Source organism: Thermomyces lanuginosus, assembly GCF_041956635.1.
Source record: "Thermomyces lanuginosus strain ATCC 200065 unplaced genomic scaffold VTN49scaffold_29, whole genome shotgun sequence".
In the NCBI taxonomy this organism is placed as follows: Eukaryota; Fungi; Ascomycota; class Eurotiomycetes; order Eurotiales; family Trichocomaceae; genus Thermomyces; species Thermomyces lanuginosus.
Window position 1 is genome coordinate 103769 of NW_027192363.1, and position 18460 is coordinate 122228.

Consider the following 18460-nt stretch of genomic DNA (forward strand, 5'->3'; position numbering starts at 1 on the left):
CACGACATTTCCATCCATTTTTATCCGTCCCAGTTATGCGGAAGGGTATACAAAAACAACTGCAATACAATAACAAAAGCATGGAAACTACCACCCATATCTTGATCCAGCCTCCTTCTTGTTCCTTTTCCCCGCTGCAAAACTTTCCTCCAGCGCCTCCTTCTGCGACGTCGCCGCCTGGACGAGCTGCCGCAGGGAGTGCTTCCCTGGTGCAATGGCGCGGACGGGGCGAGCTTTCTGAGCCGCCTCTGCCTCCGCCGCATTCGCGATGAACTCCTTGTTTGCTTCGTACATGGCGTCGGTCTCAAAGGTTAGGATGCGCGCGTTGGCCGCATCAGCGTTGCGGCCGAATAGTTGCCGACGTTCCGAGCGAGAGAGGTTCAGGTCGCTGGCGACGGCGTCAAGGGTGGGTTGCGATGCAGATGAGCTAGCTGCTGTGGAGACAGCAGGCTGGGCTGATGAAAATGCCTCCGCCGTCTCAGATTCGATGATCTCTTGCTCGTGTTGCGCATCGTTATCGACAGATTCATCTTCATCACGCTTGTAGAGCAGCGACTGATATGGCCGTGCCGACGGCTCTGGCTCTGGCCCCAGTGCAGGTGATGATGTCTCTGCATCTGCACTGGAGTAAGAAAAGAGACTGACTTTTTGCTTGGCTGGAGCAGGAGCGGGAGCAGGGGCAGGGGCATCTTTCGTCTCGACGGCCGGCGCCGACTGCGATGCTGCCGATTTCTCCGCCGTCCCATCGGTGGCACTTCGCGCTTTCGGCACAACCATCGCCGCAGATTTCTTTTTCTTCTGGGGATTCCGTGCGACAGATAGTGGCTTGAACATCATTGCGTTACCCTTCTTCTCGTAATTTTCCTCATTGAGCAATTTCTCGCCCTGGACTGTATCGGCTGCCTTCAGTGGAGGCCGCAAATTCTCGCTTGGGACCGTGCTTTGCTGCTCATCACGGACCTCCGGACCATTCGTATCACGCTGAAACCCCGGCGCTGCACCTGTCTTCAAACTGAAAGTCTTTCCCGAGCTCGCTACCGGTTGCGCATTCGCTGTTCGTTTCGGCGCCGGGAGCATCGAATTGAAAGCAGAGAATAAACTCCCGCCGCCGTTCATCTTCGGCTTCTTCCTCGCGGGACCTTCCTCCTCGCCATCTTCGGTCTCCTGTTTGATCTCCGGCAATGCGACACGGATCTTGCGAGGGTTTCCGCGGTCGACAAGGCTGGGAGCATTGGTGGCAGTAGATTTTGTCGGTTTACGTGCGAAACTGAACTCTTCTCGAGGTGGTGTCGACGCACGTTCCACGATCTCGACCTGCTGATCCTCCACGTCGGAGCCCTCCGAGTCGGAATACGAGACGAGGGCCATGGTGATAGTATCTCGGTGTTGTCTGCTCTGAGCTGGTTGGCAGTGTTCACTGACGTCGATGGGCATGCTGGTCTTGGCGGTTGCCACTGAAATCAGGCACTAAACCCAATATTGTTAGCGTAGATCTTACGCACGGACCAGATCTTATCGCCCCTTGTCAACTTTCCCAGTCATTTCTCTTCTCTTTTCAGGTTCAATCCAGAAACTACTGGGCAGCACAATGCAGTGATCATGGAATCGACCCCTGCCCCGCAAGGGAGCAGCAGCACTACATCCGACCACGCAGCGACAGACCACGACCGCCGGGACTCAGAATGGGACGAGGCATACTCGAAATCCCGCCATGGGCGGTTCCGATTCAAGCGCCGTCGATCGCGACGGAGCGAGGATCCAGATGACCGTCACCATCGACATAGACATCGACATCGAGATGGAGATGAACATTACCATCATCGACACCACCACCGACGGAGAAAACGCCGGAAGGAGTCGCGACACGAAGATGAAGGGACCAAGGAGCCTGACAACGATCCGTACATGCCACCCCCTCTCTCCCCGAATGCCGCCTTTCGCGAATCTCTTTTCGATGCGCTCGCCGATGACGAAGGCGCGGCGTTCTGGGAGGCCGTATACGGTCAGCCCATCCACACATACGCCAAGGAAATATCCGAGGAGGATGGCCGCGGCCCATTGGAACGGATGACTGACGAAGAATACGCGGCATATGTCCGCGCAAAGATGTGGGAGCGCACGCACGAAGGCATGATGGAAGCCCGGGAGAAACAGCGGCGAGAGAGGGAAAAAGAACAGGAACGACAGCGCGCGGCAGAAGCGGCGGAAAGGGAACGCAGGGCGTTCGAGCGCGCGGTTGAGGAGAGCCTCCGCCGAGGGGAGGAACGGCGGCGCAAGAAGATGTGGGCGCGAGTATGGGATGAATATCAGCGGGCATGGGAAGCCTTGAACGCGGCAGTGACCCAAAAAGAGGCGAAGGGGGAGTCTCTCTCGTTCCGGAAACATGCATTCTGGCCGGTTCAGTCCGGTAAACGACGGGATATCACCCGAGAGGCCGTGCGCGAATTTATGCAGCATGCACCGGGGGTCAATGAGGAGGAGTCATCATCTCTCGTGTCAGTTCTCAAAACCGAGCGTGTCCGCTGGCATCCCGATAAAATGGTACATCGCTACGGCGCGCTGGGCCTGGCAGACGACAAGGACCTGATTCGCAGCGTGACCGAGGTATTCCAGATCGTGGACCACATGTGGAATGAAGAGAAGAACAAGGTTCAATGATTTCGTTTTTAAAAGTGATACCCCATCATTGTTCATTTCAACATTAGAAGGAACGAACCGAATATCCTACGAGAAACAATGCATTGAATGGATAGAAAAACATTCGTTGAGATATGCACCTCGAAAACACTTTTCTCCTCCTCCTCCTCAAAATCAAAACCTTGATCCCCTCCGTTGCATCCGATACACTGTCCAGCCGAAGTAGCCGCCGACAATCACCAAGACGAACAGGATGATCTTGAAGAAGAACCAGCCCCAACCACCGCTCTTCTTCTGCGGCATCGGTCGGCCTTTAGCGGTCGGAGGCGCGCCGGCCGGCCGGCGCGCGTTGCTTCCGCCCGTGTCGTAGAGGTTGTGCGTTTTGACAGAGATGATGTCGTGGTAGTCGTGCACCTCGCCGGTCTCGGCGGAGAAGCCGAGGTAGGAGACCGGGGGGATGGCAAAGTTGGTTTCCGGCGCGGTGAGGGTGAAGCAGTTGGTCCAGGTGCCTTCGGATTTCCACTGCAGGTCGAGCGAGAGGGATTTATCTTGGAAGTACGTGAGGCGGGCCTTGGTGGGTACCGATGCTCCGCGGAGTCCTCGCGCCTAGTGTGGGTAGACGTTAGTTCTAGAACGTGCAGCTTGTAATGGTGGGGGCAATACAGAGCATCCAGCAAGTTCAGTCGCACGTCCATCATGTGCATGATCGTAGCTCGTCTGGCCGTCTCCCAACATGGCCATAACGTACGGAAACGATGTCCCAGGGCGATTGTTCTTGTAGGTATCAATGAAAATCCCAAGGCCCTCGAATCGATCTGTGGACCCGAAGACGGGGCCTTGGATACCGCGCTGCTTCGTCAACCAAATAGCCATACCATCGCCGTAGAGGTGGTTGGAGCCATGGATCTTAAACTCGACTTCCACCTAGGCAGAAATTAGGTTTCCGACCTTCACGCTGAAATCATCGCACACGCACCTCCCAGTGGCTGGCAGTCAATGGAACGCGGGAAAAGATCCAGCCCTGTTGCGACGGCTGGTCGGACGTGAGCCGGATGTACCTGGTGGTGTCCACAGTCAACCATGCTATGTTCCTCTACTCGCACTGGGATGACATCAACACTTACTTATCCGTCCGAATCACGGTATCACCACCGAAATCCCACCATCGGCTGTGCATGTCCGAGTCAAGGTATGGCTGATATGGTCAAATAGGGCGCTCCGCGCAGTATCAAGGGCAATCATACCGACTCAAGAGTATGGGTGCGCAGCTAAAGAAGGTCAGTTGGTCGCCTATATCAGGATCTCAAGCTCCAAACTTACGGGCACTCTCCGGATATTCGGATTGTCCTGCGCCGTCTCTGCAGCATAGACCGTGGACAACGAGAGAGACAGGGCCGCAGCCCAAAGTGTTTTGACCGGGAGCCACATTGGTAACCTGATATTCGAATTCGTAGCACGAAACGACTGACGGCGAAGAGAAAATAATCAATCAAATAAGTAGAAAATTAGCGAATGCTGGCCAGCGTCGTTGCGCGGTACAATTCAGCCGTTGTTATGTCAGAGGTAATCAAGCGACGGACTGGATAGGTTAAACACGGAAAAGGAAAACAATCAATGGCGGTGTCGAAATAAAAAAACAGTCGCAGAGCTTGTCACCAGGACGCACAGCAATGCCCTGCCATCACACCGTATGCAATGAAAGAGAATGGCACAGACGTCGTGAGAACTGCAGCGAAGCAGCGCGAAGTGCAAGGTGTCTTAATAGATCGGCGATTTGGACCCCGGCTGGGGACGTAATTCCATACACCATATTTGGCAAAGCGCAAAGCCTGCCTACCTAAATGTGGCTCAGCACTGCACCAGCCACAGGCAGCAGAGATCTTCAGCATCAACGGTCTGGAACGGCTGATTACATTCAGTTTTCTCTCTGGAATTGATACCGCGCAAGACAGGGAATTTCGAAGAACAAACAAGAGGAGGAAAAGCCAAAAAATAATAAACGCACCATGGCCCTTTTCGGTTCCTCCTCGTCGTCGTCCTCATCCGAGACGCCGGAGCAGCAATCCTCCGCCGAGATCAAGAATGCTCTGCTCAAGCAAGTTCAGACCGAGGCCGCCGTGACGAATGCGCGAGCACTTGTCGCTGTACGATAAGAATTCCTTTTACAAGAAACAGGCGCTCCGAAGAAAAGCAAATGCTGATCATCTTTTTCTGTAGAAACTGAACGAGAACTGCTTTGACCGCTGCATCTCCACGCCCGGCAACCGTCTTTCGTCGGCCGAGTCGTCGTGTTTGTCGGCGTGCATGGAGAAGTACATTTCCATGTGGAATGCCACCAGCAAGGCCTATCTCAACCGGGTGACAGAAGAGCAGAAGAAATTGGGTGGTAACGCTGCGTTTTAAACGCGTCGTCTAGATCATAATCGTCGCTTGAATTGAAGATGGATGGATAGAGCGGGTTTACTTTGGGGAAGGGGCTGGGTCCGTTGTTAAGGGGATCCGTGTATTTTTACAAAGTTGCATGATTGTATGTGGCATTCAGGCTCGGAATATTGTACCCCTATAGGTACCAATTCTGCTGTTGACTCCAATTCGTGTCCCATTATTCATATGCATAGATCAGATCCTAGATGTGTGCAACAAAAGTATTCATCAAGTCACATCAATGATATTGATATCCTAACCAATTGAGAACTTGGGCCAAACCAGCGCCTAGAATTCGGAAAACAGATGCGCATATCTGTCTTCGTTAGCCAAATTTGTCTGCTTCGGCCTGTGAAGGGATAAACGTACGGATCTTCTCCCTCAACCCCGTATGCCTCCGTCTCTTCCGGATATTTATCAAACAGACTGGCATCACCCTGGCCGGGGCGGATCGGCGGCAAATACGGGGCGTCAATATCCTTTCGCAAAAGTCGGTCCCAGGTCACTTCGCTGAACCATGGGTGGCGCTTGACATCTTCGGACCCACCATGCAAGTTTCCCAGCCGCTTGGTCAGGTCCGGCGTGATTAATTGCGACAGCAGATCGACGGCGTCTGGGTGCATGTACTGGGGGTACTTAATCTTGCCGCGCAGGATGTTTTCGTAGATTTTCACGGGCGACCCAGGATCCCAGAACGGGGTGAATCCGCAGAGCATCTCAAAAATCAAAATACCGAGGGACCACCTGGGTTTGGTTAGCTCAGCTGGGTATGCAAATCATTGTAACGAAAGGAAGCATACCAATCAACCGACTTGTTATATCCCTTGGAAGCTACCACCTCCGGAGCGAGATAGTCCGGCGTCCCACACAGCGTCCAAGTAATGTCGGGGACTTCCTTCGCAAATCCAAAATCGGTGATCTTTAAGTGGCCATGTCGGTCAAGGAGGAGGTTCTCCGGTTTCAAGTCTCGGTAGATAATATGCTGCGAATGCAAGTATTCCAACGCGAGCGTGACTTCGGCCGCGTAGAATTTGGCGACAGCGTTAGGAAACCGCTGCCAAATGTGAGCAACGATGCCACCAAACCGCTTCAGGTGGGAATCATCATACTTGAGACTTCCGAAGCAAACTGAACAACTCGCCACCCTCAACGAAATCCATCACCATGTACAAGTTCTTCGAGTCCTGGAATGTACCCCATAGAGTAACCAGGAACGGATGCTTGACACGTTGCAGCATGCGCCTCTCATCATTGGTGTGCTCGACCTGCTTCATTTTGACGACCTGCGCCTTCTTCAGCACCTTCATGGCGTAGAACCGATTGTTATGTCGCGACTGCACCAAATGCACCCGTCCGAAGCTGCCCGTGCCCAACGTCCGCTGCAGGATAAAGTCGTCCAGCGAGTACTTGCCTTTCGTCTGCCGCATCTGCGTCTGTTGCTGGTGCCGCAGCTCCTGCTCGGCCTTGGAGAGTCCTTGCTGATGCAGCGGCTGGTGGTGAGTCTGCGGCGGAGCGACCGCATTGTGCACGGTGCCTGCACCGGCACCAGCATCGATATTCATTTCCGCATCCTGCGCTTGCGACGACTGCTCCGCCGGGTGGGAGTGATGAGCGGGAGCAGCGGCAGCGGCAGCGGCGGGGGGAGATTGATGCGCGGAGTGCTGCGTGGCCGCGGAACTCATATGGTCCTCCGAGGGAATTGCGCGGCTGCTTTCATCCGGGGCGGACTGGGATTTGTCGTTGCCAGTATTCTCGTCGGCTTGATTTTGCTCCTCGGGATGGTGGTGGTGATCCTGTGGCGCGGCAACGGTCGGCGATGTCGGATGGTCCTTACTCGAGCCGGTCGAGTGGGTTTTTCTCTTTCTCAGCAGTCCCCCAAAGTGCGGCATGGAGAAAGCTCAGAGAGGGTGGAGGGGCCGGGAGTTTCAGACTTTCTCCGAAGTCTGAAAGGGGGGCACCCAACAACAGGATAAGAACGAGGCAATTCGGGAAAATCGTACCGCACGCGAATTCGCGGCGCAAGAGATATTTATGCAACCAGGTCTTGAAATCGACAAATCGCCAACGACTTCCTCTTCGCCCTCTTGTACATCAGGGAGCTCGCGAGATTCCGCGCGGGGACGGATTCGTTAATCGTTGCCGTTACCGGGGGGGGGGGGTGTCCCTTAGGCGCGGCGGAGATCCTGGCAATGCTGACGTTTATCGCCGGATGAGGGCGGCGGGGTTCAATTTCAAATCTATGTTGTTGATATTAATCGGTGGCAGCTGATCAAGGATAATATTGTATACCAACGGAGAGATAGTGACAGCAATGACTCGAAACAGGGCCAAATCTCGGGTTAATGTACTTCGAGCTTGATGGCTATCTGCGGGGGATGCGATGACGGGTGTTTGGGGGCCGTTACAACGCTAACTGAGGTACAATCTTCTGGTCTATTCTTGGAATTTGGACGTTGATGGTGTCTCCTGATGTCATATAGTCGGCCATAAACTGCTCTTCGGGATCTCCTGATACAATTGATTCTCGTCCTCCTCTTGGAGATGTACTTTTCTCAAATGATGGGTGGTTGAAGTCATGAATGAGGTCACCGTACCACTCATTAAGAGGGTTGGTGCCTTGCTTCCTGGAAATTCAGGCAATAAGGCATAGTTTCACGTGATACGTAGAAGACGCAAAGACAGGACCTACTCGTAGAGGAGCTTTTCGAATGCAGTAGGGAATGAAAAATAGTACACATAGTGTCCATGCACTCGCAGTAGATAAGAGACAGCCGTCCGCAGTCATGCAGTTCAACCTCAAACGCCAGATAACCCGTACACCAGGACGAAAGTCTTGACATCCTGCAAGAACTAATATAGTACAAATCAGCTCGGCATCACACACGATAATGCTCCATGTTCTTCTTGATCTCCTCCACAATTTCCGCGGCTTCGGCCTCGTTCCGCGCCTCAAAGTCGTACCGCTTCTGCTCACTCGCCTCCGAGCCGCGCAGGACCACCACCCGGAAGGTCTTGGGGTGGCGACGGCTGACCTTGCTACCGATGATATCGTTGAAGCTAATCGATCGCGTCTTCCCGGAGCTATCAAACATGCCTTTGCCCGAATCCCCCGGCATGATGTGCAGGTAGTCGTTGTCCAGAACGAGCACTTTGGGGTTTGATGTGGTAAATGACATGGACTGCTTGCGGTACACGTAGTAGCGCCGGTAGTACCCTCCCAAAAAGTCCATCTTCTGCGTTTGTGCCAGCGGGTGTAGCATCCGCTGGCCCTTCTTCCCTTTCTTGGACGAACCCTGGTTCGACTGGTCGATTTCAAGCGGCGTGTTCGGCGAAGCGCTTCCCGGCGAGCCCGTGACGGCAAGAACTCCCGCTCCGAACCGGCGGCGGATCACCTCCAGGTCACTGACCGAGCCCAGCGCTTCGACAGTGCGATCAAGTGGCGCAATCGTATTCGATCCCATCACCTTGAGGATGTATTGACCTTTGTCAAGACCCCAGCGCTTGCACACCGAATCGAGGATCTCTGCAATGTAGGTGTCGGTCGCTGTGTTGACGGTCGTCGTCTGGCTGGCGCCATCCGGGCTGACGAACCGCACCTTCAAGGTCTTGGAAACGCCGACTCGGGGCGTGGCATGATTTGCGGGAACCGCCGGCCGATCCGCAGGCGTCAACGAGGCATCGTTAAGCGCCGACGAGAATGGTTGTTGAAGGATCGGGTACACCCGACTGGGAGCAGGTTTCGTCTGCTGCTGTTGTTGCTGCTGCTGTTGTTGTTGCCCTCCGCCAGCCGAAGACTCGTTTGCAGACTCTAGGTTATACTTTGGATATAATCGTGCGTTCTCCTCGTACTCTGCCTGTGTTGCTGGAATCAAAGCAAATTCGTCGTATTTTTTACCTCGAAAACGGCCACGGACCGCTGCGGCTCGATTATTGTTGGAGGTGAAGTCGACCAACGGCAGGTTCCGGCCCAGAGGCGGAAAGTCGTATTCAACTTCCCCATCGTCGACCATGCGCAGCGTCCAGTGATTGACCGTGTTTTTGCTCGGCTCGATAGCAGGTTTTCTTTCTAGCTTCATATACCGCCACAGGCTGAGTCCAATGGCCTCAGACACGGTAGCCAAGGTAAGGCGATCGTCATCCTTGAACTCCCGAAACATGGGCAGGTCAAATGGCTCGTCTGGTTTCTCCGACCAGGGCACATAGATTTTAATCTGGAGAGCCATATCTGAGTCGCCAGCCCAAAGGGGAGCGAATTTCTCCAGCGGGTGACTGAGAACTTTGTTCTGAGCCTTGAGCTCTTTGGTCAACAAGCTAATGGGCTGCACACTGCTAATAGGCCGGGGTGGTGGCAGGTCCTGCAACGCCGGTGTGGCCGTCTTCGGCTTCTTCGGTGAAGCTTGATGAGATCCCCCAGCATTGGGCAGTTTATGAGTCACAACGGGGGATGAATCCAAGGTCCCGTTCATGTCCACCTCCGCTAATAACGACGTCGATCCAGCAGTAGCGCCGAAATCTGACGACAGTACGGAGTCCGGTGACTCGGGAGCAAAGTCCCCATCCTGATCCTGGTCTTGATCTTGATCATTCTCTTCGGTCGGATTCAATTCGCCCGGCTCGTTAATATCTGCCGCATCCTCCAGATCATGCGGTTCCTCAATGACCTGATGCTCGTTCGAGAACTGAATCTGGCGTTTCCTGAACGCACGGGCATTCTCGTTCTCTGACATGTCGCTGCTTGTCAGAGTATCGCCTCTAGGCCGTTGACTAGTACTCCTCTCCAAGACCCCAACTGAGCTTCGTCTATACTGCTGATCCACTGAAGGCGTCGTCACTGTCACTTCCGGTCCACCCCGATCACGAGAGCTTCGTATAGGTGACGATCCGGCCCGCGTCCGCACCGGCACTTTTGTAAACTTGATACTTTGCGCCTCTCTGGCTTAGGGTCAATATATGCCTTCGCATTCGTACGCAGTCCACACTAACCTCCTCATGTCCTCTTCCTCCTCACTCTCATCACTCAGATCACTGCTGTCGTCGTCCTCAGCCTCGCGCCTCTCTGAATCATTTTGTTGACGTCCTCGTCGACGATTCTTTTTCGCGCCTCGCTTTCGGTTACCGAACGCAAATGTGCCTCCCCCACCTCCAGTCACCATACCACCCTCGTCTTCCTCCCCATCCTCGGCCGCCCCAACGCCATCATTGTCACCATCTCCGCCAGCCGCATGTCGCGCAAAGCGATAATATTCCGATGCAACCGTCGCTGTAGTCGGGATGGGCGGTGAATACGTGCGCTTGATCTGAGAGCCTTCGTGGCCGGCTCCCTGCAAGAGCGCGGGCGACCAGCCCGCGGCACGGAAGCCGGGGATGTTGAGGAGCGAGTTGTTGACGTTGATCAACCGATCTCCGATGCCATCCTTGATGTTAGAAAGGTAGGAAGTGCGTAACTGCCAGATGGTGAAACTGGGCCACCGTTAGCTCCAATCCCGAGCTACAAGTTGAGAACGGCAGGCATTACTCCTCGTTCTGAAGTAACGACATCTCGCCTCTGTGTCGCGATTCTTCCGCCGCCAGCCGAAGCGGAGTTCTGCTATTCTGTTACCGAAGAGAGCGTTCTGGTGCTTTATCTAGGCTAACATGGACATGGCAACCGACGAACAGGTTCACGCGCAAGGGACCGTTGCGGGGGCTTCCGATAACCGCGAAGTGGATGCGTTCTCTGGATCAGGGCCAGCCTGTCACAAGAGAATGAAGGAATAAACCGGTCACTGCCACAATCGGCGAATCGCTCAAGAAAACAAAGTTCAACCCAGGACCAAATTAGCCTGGAACAGAATCACCTTGGAGCGCGGAGACTCATCAAGAGGCTTTAACGCGGATCAATTGACGATAAGTCACTTACCAAATCAGGTTGTCATTACTATTTGGGGACGGTCTGGAGTAGGCCTAACCCCTTTTAAAAGATACTCTTATCCTGATTTGGAGGTGTTATTAGATTTAGCTTAGCGTTTGTTAGCCAATGAGCGTCCCCAAAATGCTCCCTGAGCCGCGAACCATTCCACATATGTACCAGCACGCTCACCGTTTCCAGCTTTACACTCGACTTTGTAGCCATTTGTAGGGTCAGTGCGTGATTAGCGGTTTGTATATGGTGTATGCCCTTTTGTGCTCGCCGCGCGGAAAGGTGCTAGTCAGGCACGAAGGAATGATAGATAGAGTCAGGCGGGCAACTTTCAGAGAACGTCGCGTACGGGATCTTGGGTTCGGTCGCCATACTCGTATTTGAACAAGATTTATTGCACTAATACTTGATATCCAAACTTGAACCATTCCAAGACGCTGCTCTAAAGAGGTACCTCATATACATTAACCTTAGGAATCGTACAGCATCAAAGACCAGAACCCGAACTCATTTGGTCCAGCCGATTATTTAGCTCGCGCCTTCCCTTTGCCCTTCCGCCCCTTCTGAGGCGTCTCATCCTCGTCATCGACAATGAAGTCGTCATCATCTTCTTCTTCCTCGTCGGCGTTTTTGCCTTTGTTCGCTTTCTTCTTACCCTTTCCCTTCCCCTTGCCGTTTGCCTTTCCGCTTGCAGATTTGCCGGCGGCGGGCTTCTTGGGCATCTTAACGTATTTGTCTTTCTTCAGGTCGAGTTCTTCCTCGTCATCGAGCCCCTCTTCCTTGGATTCCTCGCCAAGGACCTCATCTTCGTCCGATTCATCAATCACGTCCTCAAGGTCAGGCTTGACCTTTGCTCCCTTTGGAGCGACGACGTTGCTGGCTTTCATGAATGGAAGAGGATGCGATCGCTGGTTATACAGGCGGGTGAAAGTGGCCTTGGTTGCAGTGTCGAGTTTGACTCTGCTCTCGTTCATTGGACCCAGACCAAGCTCAACCATGGCGTCCCAGTCGTCGCGTGTAAGGAAATAGTTGTCCATAAGATCGATCACCTCGTCCACAGCGTCCTTGCCTTCGTCCATCAATCTCTGGATGAGCTTGGTCCAGAGGACAGGCAGGTATTGCTGACGAATCTCATCCCGGTCGGCCGCGGTGCGAAGCCTCATGTGTCCTTGGATTTCTTTCACGTATCGACCGAGTTTACCTGCAGTGGGATTAGCTAAATGAGTTTCAATACTTAGGGGAGGCAGAGATTCTTACCTTGCTTGCTGTTCTGCCCCAGCCAGCTGGTGAAAGCTGGCCGTTCTGTCATGTTGCCAGCCATGAAGCTGGCGGGCCGGACAAAACTGAAGGCAGCATGGGTCGGCATGAGGCTCCATTGCTGTTGACTGCCGTGGATCATCCGATCAACCAGATCACCATCACTGATACTAGATGCGGCATTGTCTGCAAGCTCCAGGAGCTTCAAGGTTCGCTCCCGCCCCGAGTATCCATTCGCCCGAGTCGGGTTTGTTCGCAGGTAGTTCTCTTGAAGCATCAGATAGCTGAATTCGTGGTCGTTGAAATAGAGCTCGATCTTATCGTTCAGGGTCGACTTCGAGCTGGGTGAGAACATCTGCGGACTCAAAATTTGGCCAACGATATCCCACGGCTTCAGAATAATATGTTTCTCCCATGCCTTTGATAGTTCTTTTCCTTGGTCAAAATCCAAAGTATTCTGGTCGAGCTTGACAGTCGACAGCATGTTGATGACCTGTCGAATATCAGAACCTGTGCCCTCGATTAGGCTGTCGAGCACTGGTGGGGGGATCTTCAAGCCCTCCCTGTAGCAGATAGTAGTCAATCGCGCACGAATCTGGTCCGGTGTGGGTCGCCTGAAGGGAAGTTCATAGACAATGTGATCAAATGGTTTCATTTTCGGCAGTCTTCGATCGTTGCAGATCAGGATGAGAGGGATCTGGGTTTTCTTTGCCACGGAAGCAAGCGCGCCTACACCACCCCGGTCTCCGGCAGACATCCCGTCGACTTCATCCATAATCAGCACCAGCTTCTTCTTCTCGGGGTCAACCCGTTTTCCTGCTCCGGAGAAGTAGCCCTGAATAGATGTCGTGTCCAAAACACCGGTAAGTCCCTCTTCCAGCAGCTTCTTATTTCTCGTATCGCTCGCATTGGCTTCGACTACATCATATCCTTCTAACCGAGCGATGAGATGGGCCGCTGTGGTCTTACCAATGCCTGGTGGGCCATGAATCATAACGGCACGATAGAGACCCGATCCGTCCTTTCCAGGGAGCTTGAAATTGGCCTTTGCGCTTCGTCGCCAGTTGCGTAGCCATGTCTGAAGTTTTTCGACTTGTGTCTTGTTGCCACAGAGCATGTTCAAAGACGTAGGTGCATACTTGGTCGTCCACAAACGATCGTCCGTCTTGGAGGACTGCTGACCGGCTGCAGGCTGTGAGCCTTGGGTTGTTCCGCTAGCACGGGCAGCTTTTTCTTGCTCTTCCTTCCGTCTCTTCTCCTCCTGTTCCATCTCTGCCGCCATGGCGCGAACTTTCGCCTCCTCAGCTTTCTTCTTCGTTTCATATTGGCTGGCCGCTTTACTGTTCCCTCCATTGGCAGGGAGCCGTCGAATCAGCTCGAACAGGCCATCCTCGTTGATTGTTTTGATCCCTTTGGCTTTGATAGTCTCAAGCTTCTTTGGGCCCGCATCATGTCCGAGAACAACATAGCTAGTCTTTGAACTGGGTGCTGATGTGACTTTACCACCGTAGCGTTTTACTAGGTTCTGACCCTCCTCCCGGCCCAACGTGTCCAGTACCCCAGTGAAGACAAACGAGAGTCCAGCCAGACAGTTCTCTGCGCCAACTGGGATTTCTTTGGTGCCTGCAGCCGGTGGGGTCCGAGACCTTTGAGCGCCAAATTGGAACTTTCGCTTCTCCGAATCCGGTGGTGGAGGTGTTGGTGGCCTCACTGTTGGGATGCTATCGTAAATTTCCTGTATCTCTCGAGACTCTGCCTGTTCCTTCTTCTTCGGGCTCGCCTTTTGCTTCTTCGGTGCGGGCTTGCTGCGCTGGGACGGCTTCTCTTCATCATCTCGGTCAAGGACCGCGTCCGACTTGCGCTTCTTCGCTTGACTGGCTTCAGAAGCGACATCTTTCATCTCCTCGTCGCTATCCGAAACGTCCAACTTGCCCTTCTTCCGGGCTGCTGCTCTCGCAGGTTTGACGAGGATCTCATCGGAGTCACTGCCATCATTTTCTTCGACATAGTCATCATCACCTTTACTATTTTTGAAATCTGCTGCAAAGATATCGTCGTCTTCAAACTCATCATCATCATCCAGCACAGTCCTGGTCTTGGAAACTTCTGGAGTGCTTTGCTTCGCGGCAGCAGGCGTCGACTCCGTCTTTTCAGAACGTCCATTGGCGGCCGTATCGGCAATCGGCTTGTCCGCCGTTTGCTTCTGTGGTTGAGACTGTTTCTTTTTACTACTTGCAAAATAAGCAGATGCGGTAGTCGGCTCTCCTTTCACTTCGTCTTTGCTAGGGGCCAGTCAGCTGCATGAGCCACTTTTCACGGCCGATGGGAACAGACTGAGGCTTGGTTGTCTTTATAGGTGTTGGCATTTTCCGAGGCGTAGTTTCTTCCTCCTCATCGCTGTCATTGACTACTTTCCTGTTACCTGTCGCCTGCGTCAGAGCGGCAACGACGAATCCTGGTGCTCTCACTCACGTCGCTTCCGGGAAGAGGAAGAATCCTGTATAGACGTTAGTCTGTGAATCGTAAGAATTGCATTTTATGAATGAATCAAGTATAAATCAACTCGCAAACGTCGAATGGCAATTTCAGCTGGTTGAACGTACCTCCTTTGCTGCTGGTTTCTTCTGAGTCGGAGCCCCTTGGGAGCTCTGGGAGCCTTTCGGCCCGAAGAAACTCCTAATGTCCGGCATTCTTCTATCAGCTCTTCTAAAAAGATTGACAGTGAGAGACAACGAATAATCCGGACAGCAACTTGACGTCTAGCCGTCCAGCGACGTCGTCTGAGGCGCGTGTGAAGACGCGCTGTCGCGCGAGACAATGACGCCTATGATTATGTAATCAAACCTGCTCGTGTTCTCACGTGACCGAGGCGATCATCTTTTTGGCCGACTCGGAGCTGGGTCTGAGAAAAAGATCCCGGACGATCGATGAATTGGAGGGCCCCGGACCTGCCCTTGGCCAGTCATTTCATCAAGTTGAAGGAGGAAACTCTGGCCCTGTTCAATTGAGACTCTACGGGGCCAGGATGTTTGGTAAACCGCAATTGGGCCTCGCGCGGCCCATCTGTACGTGAGGATTGGGATTTCATGTTAATCTCGTCCTGCTAACCCGATGATGTTTCTACAGATTCGTCACCGATCACTTCCTCACTGTGCCTTTTCAAACGATGTTTTTCAACAACGCGCATAGCCATGGACTGGCTCCAGCCAAAGTACATGGAGAAATCCAAGTCACCCAAGGGCCGGCCGAAAATGCACACGGGAGGTTCTACCCGCGGGACAACGGTAGTCTGGGGTGACTACGGCCTCCGATTGAAAGATCATGACCGACGAATATCCGCAAAGCAGCTCAAGCTAGGAGAGGAAACGATTCGCCGACGACTCCGAGGGCTGAAGTATAAGCTGTACACCCGAGTCAGCGCCAACATCGGCGTTTACACCTCCGGTAACGAAATGCGAATGGGTAAGGGTAAAGGAAAATTCGACTACTGGGCGGCGCGAGTTCCCGTGAGTCGGGTTGTTTTTGAACTTAAGGGGGATTTCCACGAGAAAGTTGCGCGGGAGGCATTCCGACTAGCGGGGCATAAATTGCCTGGTATGTTTCTTTTGGAATAAGAGCTTCACTATATCGGCGCTTATTGATATTTGTACAGGGTTGTGGGAGTTTGTCAAAAAGGGCGACCCGCCTGTTGTCGGGATCACGAAATTAGAGAACGGGGTTACACTTGAGAGCCTGAAGAAACCACGACGAGCTGTTCCACTGCGCAAACCGGAGGGCAGCGAAAACCAGGCGCAAACGCAACAGACCTCGTCCTCCACAAGCACAGCTCCAGCGTCATGATGTCGAACTCCACGCTTATGCCCCGATTCCCGTTCCTGGCCCATATTTCAGAATTCTCCTCGTCCTGTCGGCTTCCTCGTCGGTTCGCTGCGCACCCGTTGTAGACTGTCCTGTACAATAAGAGTGTTTCCATTAGCAATGATTTCCCACATTCAAATTGAAGCTTCGTAGGGAGCAGCACACCTGTCTCTAAGCCAGCAACGTCGCGCCCTCCCCCAAGCTGCTGCGCGAGTTTCTCATCCTCCTCCAGCATTTGCTGCTGCCTCTGCCTAGCGATTTCATTATCGTCCGGCAAGTAAACTTTCACTTCACTCTCGGAACTCTTCTCGTGAACTAAAAATTGCCAACGTCATCCTGTCAGCAATGACAATGTCCTTATTGGGATTTCCGTATGCAACTTCAGCTACCACAGATCATACCACCTAGTTGGCCTTTTTGCCTTGGAGGTGTTTTCGTCACTGTACGAATCGACTCGTATCTAGGAAGCGACCTGGTCAATTAAAGATAAAAGCCACCGTGAGTATGCAAATGTCCGTACTGTGTGCTTTCGCCGCCAGGTTCCATTGTTCACTTGTAGGGTACACAGTGAATATTTCCTTCTTTAGCTGAATAGTCACCACGCTAGATCCATGACGTTCAAGTCTCTGAATCGGATAGAATGCTTTATGTATGTACTCCGTATAGGACGGCTTAATGGAACTCTGGCGGGGGTGATGTCATAGACAGGTCGATTCGACGCATCGAGACCTGGTTCTCTCATCACGAGCATTGACTCGTTTCAATTTCGACGACAATGTTACTGAAATTTGATGAATTAAGCCTGTTCTATTCTACAAGATGATCATATCGTACGTCATCATTCTTGGAGCGATGCCAGATGAATCCATTCTCAATAAGATCAGAATTCCATACCCATCAAGTACCTGGTTGCAATTCATCAGCTTGAGTTAGATCGTTCAGTGTTATTGCAAGAGACATACCCTTCGTATATCCGCATAAACTTGGCCACAAACGCCTCAAGATGGAAGATCACTTTCTGAACCAGTGTCAGAGATCATCACTTACGGGATCCAGACCGAAAAGAAGGAATTGCACTTACACTTCCGAGTTTCAGACGATGTTCATAGAAAGCAGACCATTTGATAATTTCTGGTTTCAAAGCATCATCGACTTTGGGAATGAGTTTGAATGTTAATGTCTGCGGGCGAGTCAACAGATCCGTTCAATGATCAATTCAATATTAGATGTGAGCTCCTACTTTGAGGATGGTAGTCGGTGGTATGCAGTGCGTCAACAAATCATAAAGTCGCGCTCGCACTTGCAGTAGCCGGGCGGGCGAGCGCTCGGCTAGGATTTCATCAGCCGTGACGGAGATGAGCGCTTCCCAGTCTGGTGGTGGAATCGCTGTTTGTCCGGTGACTTTCTCACTGCTCAGCAGAAATTCGCATCAGTAATGCCAATAATCACTTTTCCTCACGGGAACACACTTTTGCGCGTAGATTGCCTCGAACATAAGCAATGCTCGTCTCAGGTTCCGACCACTCTCCTTCGCGATGCGCATATTCAATTCATCTGACGATGTCCAGCCCTCCTTGGCTGCCGCCGACTTTAATACCGAGCAGATCTCCTCCTCCGTCGGCGCGGCAACCCTGACCAGCAGCGTCCGCGAGCGGATCGGAGCGATGATATTCGAAGTACTGTTCGCCAGTAGAATCAGTCGTAGATTCGGACTATATTTCTCCATCGTTCGTCGAAGAGCAGCTTGCGCATCACGGGTGAGATGGTCCGCCTCGTTGATCACGACAACTTTGAAGCGCTGCTTGGCCGATTGATCGACCTGCTGCGTCTGCGCAACTTCCTTGAGTAGCTCCTGCACCACGACGCGGTCATAATTGCCGACATCTGCTGGGGTAATTTCCAAGTGGTAGACCGAGGCCACGATGTTGAATTCTAGTTTGCGATTGCTTGTGGTTTGGAATACGCGCGCATCGATCTTGATCTTCTCCACACCAGGCCCGTACAACTCCTTGAGTGTCGCGATGATGCGTGTTTTCTTTCCAGCACCCGACGGTCCGTAAACCAGTAGATGGGGGAAATCACCGCTTTGCGCCTGGAGGAATTCCCCGTTAGCTTTCAGTGTGTTCGCTCGTAGTGCTCCAAAACTCACCAGTGATTTCAATCGTGCCGACAATTCGGGGTGGAAAGTAAGTGAGTCAAGCGTCTTCGGACGCAATTTATCCACAAGAAGTGCCATGATGCAGTCCTGTTCTGGGTGCGACTTGAGACGAGCCGCGTGCTTGGATCCGTCGACTGTATTATCTCGTTGGCTTCTGACGACGCGTAGAACGCGCATCATGGCCGCAATTAAGAAGTGGTCCGTGCACATTCCTGCCCCTAGCTTGG

At 52.9% G+C, this 18460-nt stretch overlaps 10 protein-coding genes across 10 annotated transcripts; 3 read left to right on the plus strand and 7 right to left on the minus strand.

Annotated features, from left to right (window-relative positions):
* Positions 1-87: 87 nt before the first annotated feature.
* On the minus strand, positions 88-1368 carry VTN49DRAFT_3516 (uncharacterized protein; the record flags this gene model as incomplete). The annotated part of the gene is made up of 1 exon (XM_069411361.1): positions 88-1368. One exon carries the CDS (start codon positions 1366-1368, stop codon positions 88-90), a length of 1281 nt encoding a protein of 426 aa, XP_069267987.1.
* A 231-nt stretch (positions 1369-1599) lies between these two features.
* On the plus strand, positions 1600-2658 carry VTN49DRAFT_3517 (uncharacterized protein; the record flags this gene model as incomplete). Its single annotated transcript, XM_069411362.1, has 1 exon — positions 1600-2658. The coding sequence occupies one exon, from the start codon at positions 1600-1602 to the stop codon at positions 2656-2658; it is 1059 nt and encodes a 352-aa protein (XP_069267988.1).
* Positions 2659-2811: 153 nt separating this feature from the next.
* VTN49DRAFT_3518 (uncharacterized protein) lies at positions 2812-4065 on the minus strand (the record flags this gene model as incomplete). Its single annotated transcript, XM_069411363.1, has 6 exons — positions 2812-3243; positions 3301-3561; positions 3614-3695; positions 3762-3832; positions 3882-3905; positions 3958-4065. The coding sequence occupies 6 exons, from the start codon at positions 4063-4065 to the stop codon at positions 2812-2814; spliced, it is 978 nt and encodes a 325-aa protein (XP_069267989.1).
* An 84-nt stretch (positions 4066-4149) lies between these two features.
* Positions 4150-5040, plus strand: VTN49DRAFT_3519 (uncharacterized protein; the record flags this gene model as incomplete). Its single annotated transcript, XM_069411364.1, has 3 exons — positions 4150-4200; positions 4590-4781; positions 4855-5040. The coding sequence occupies 3 exons, from the start codon at positions 4150-4152 to the stop codon at positions 5038-5040; spliced, it is 429 nt and encodes a 142-aa protein (XP_069267990.1).
* A 309-nt stretch (positions 5041-5349) lies between these two features.
* VTN49DRAFT_3520 (uncharacterized protein) lies at positions 5350-6950 on the minus strand (the record flags this gene model as incomplete). Its single annotated transcript, XM_069411366.1, has 4 exons — positions 5350-5377; positions 5431-5805; positions 5862-6115; positions 6171-6950. The coding sequence occupies 4 exons, from the start codon at positions 6948-6950 to the stop codon at positions 5350-5352; spliced, it is 1437 nt and encodes a 478-aa protein (XP_069267991.1).
* A 987-nt stretch (positions 6951-7937) lies between these two features.
* VTN49DRAFT_3521 (uncharacterized protein) lies at positions 7938-10599 on the minus strand (the record flags this gene model as incomplete). The annotated part of the gene is made up of 3 exons (XM_069411367.1): positions 7938-9993; positions 10045-10521; positions 10577-10599. The coding sequence occupies 3 exons, from the start codon at positions 10597-10599 to the stop codon at positions 7938-7940; spliced, it is 2556 nt and encodes an 851-aa protein (XP_069267992.1).
* An 885-nt stretch (positions 10600-11484) lies between these two features.
* Positions 11485-14907, minus strand: VTN49DRAFT_3522 (uncharacterized protein; the record flags this gene model as incomplete). The annotated part of the gene is made up of 5 exons (XM_069411368.1): positions 11485-12161; positions 12218-14499; positions 14552-14639; positions 14690-14714; positions 14821-14907. The coding sequence occupies 5 exons, from the start codon at positions 14905-14907 to the stop codon at positions 11485-11487; spliced, it is 3159 nt and encodes a 1052-aa protein (XP_069267993.1).
* Positions 14908-15242: 335 nt separating this feature from the next.
* VTN49DRAFT_3523 (mitochondrial 54S ribosomal protein uL16m) lies at positions 15243-16057 on the plus strand (the record flags this gene model as incomplete). The annotated part of the gene is made up of 3 exons (XM_069411369.1): positions 15243-15282; positions 15344-15811; positions 15870-16057. The coding sequence occupies 3 exons, from the start codon at positions 15243-15245 to the stop codon at positions 16055-16057; spliced, it is 696 nt and encodes a 231-aa protein (XP_069267994.1).
* Positions 16058-16072: 15 nt separating this feature from the next.
* Positions 16073-16621, minus strand: VTN49DRAFT_3524 (uncharacterized protein; the record flags this gene model as incomplete). The annotated part of the gene is made up of 4 exons (XM_069411370.1): positions 16073-16167; positions 16241-16390; positions 16477-16535; positions 16596-16621. 4 exons carry the CDS (start codon positions 16619-16621, stop codon positions 16073-16075), a joined length of 330 nt encoding a protein of 109 aa, XP_069267995.1.
* Positions 16622-16955: 334 nt separating this feature from the next.
* On the minus strand, positions 16956-18443 carry VTN49DRAFT_3525 (uncharacterized protein; the record flags this gene model as incomplete). The annotated part of the gene is made up of 6 exons (XM_069411371.1): positions 16956-16980; positions 17038-17093; positions 17157-17255; positions 17316-17484; positions 17545-18167; positions 18225-18443. The coding sequence occupies 6 exons, from the start codon at positions 18441-18443 to the stop codon at positions 16956-16958; spliced, it is 1191 nt and encodes a 396-aa protein (XP_069267996.1).
* Between the last annotated feature and the right edge of the window lie 17 nt (positions 18444-18460).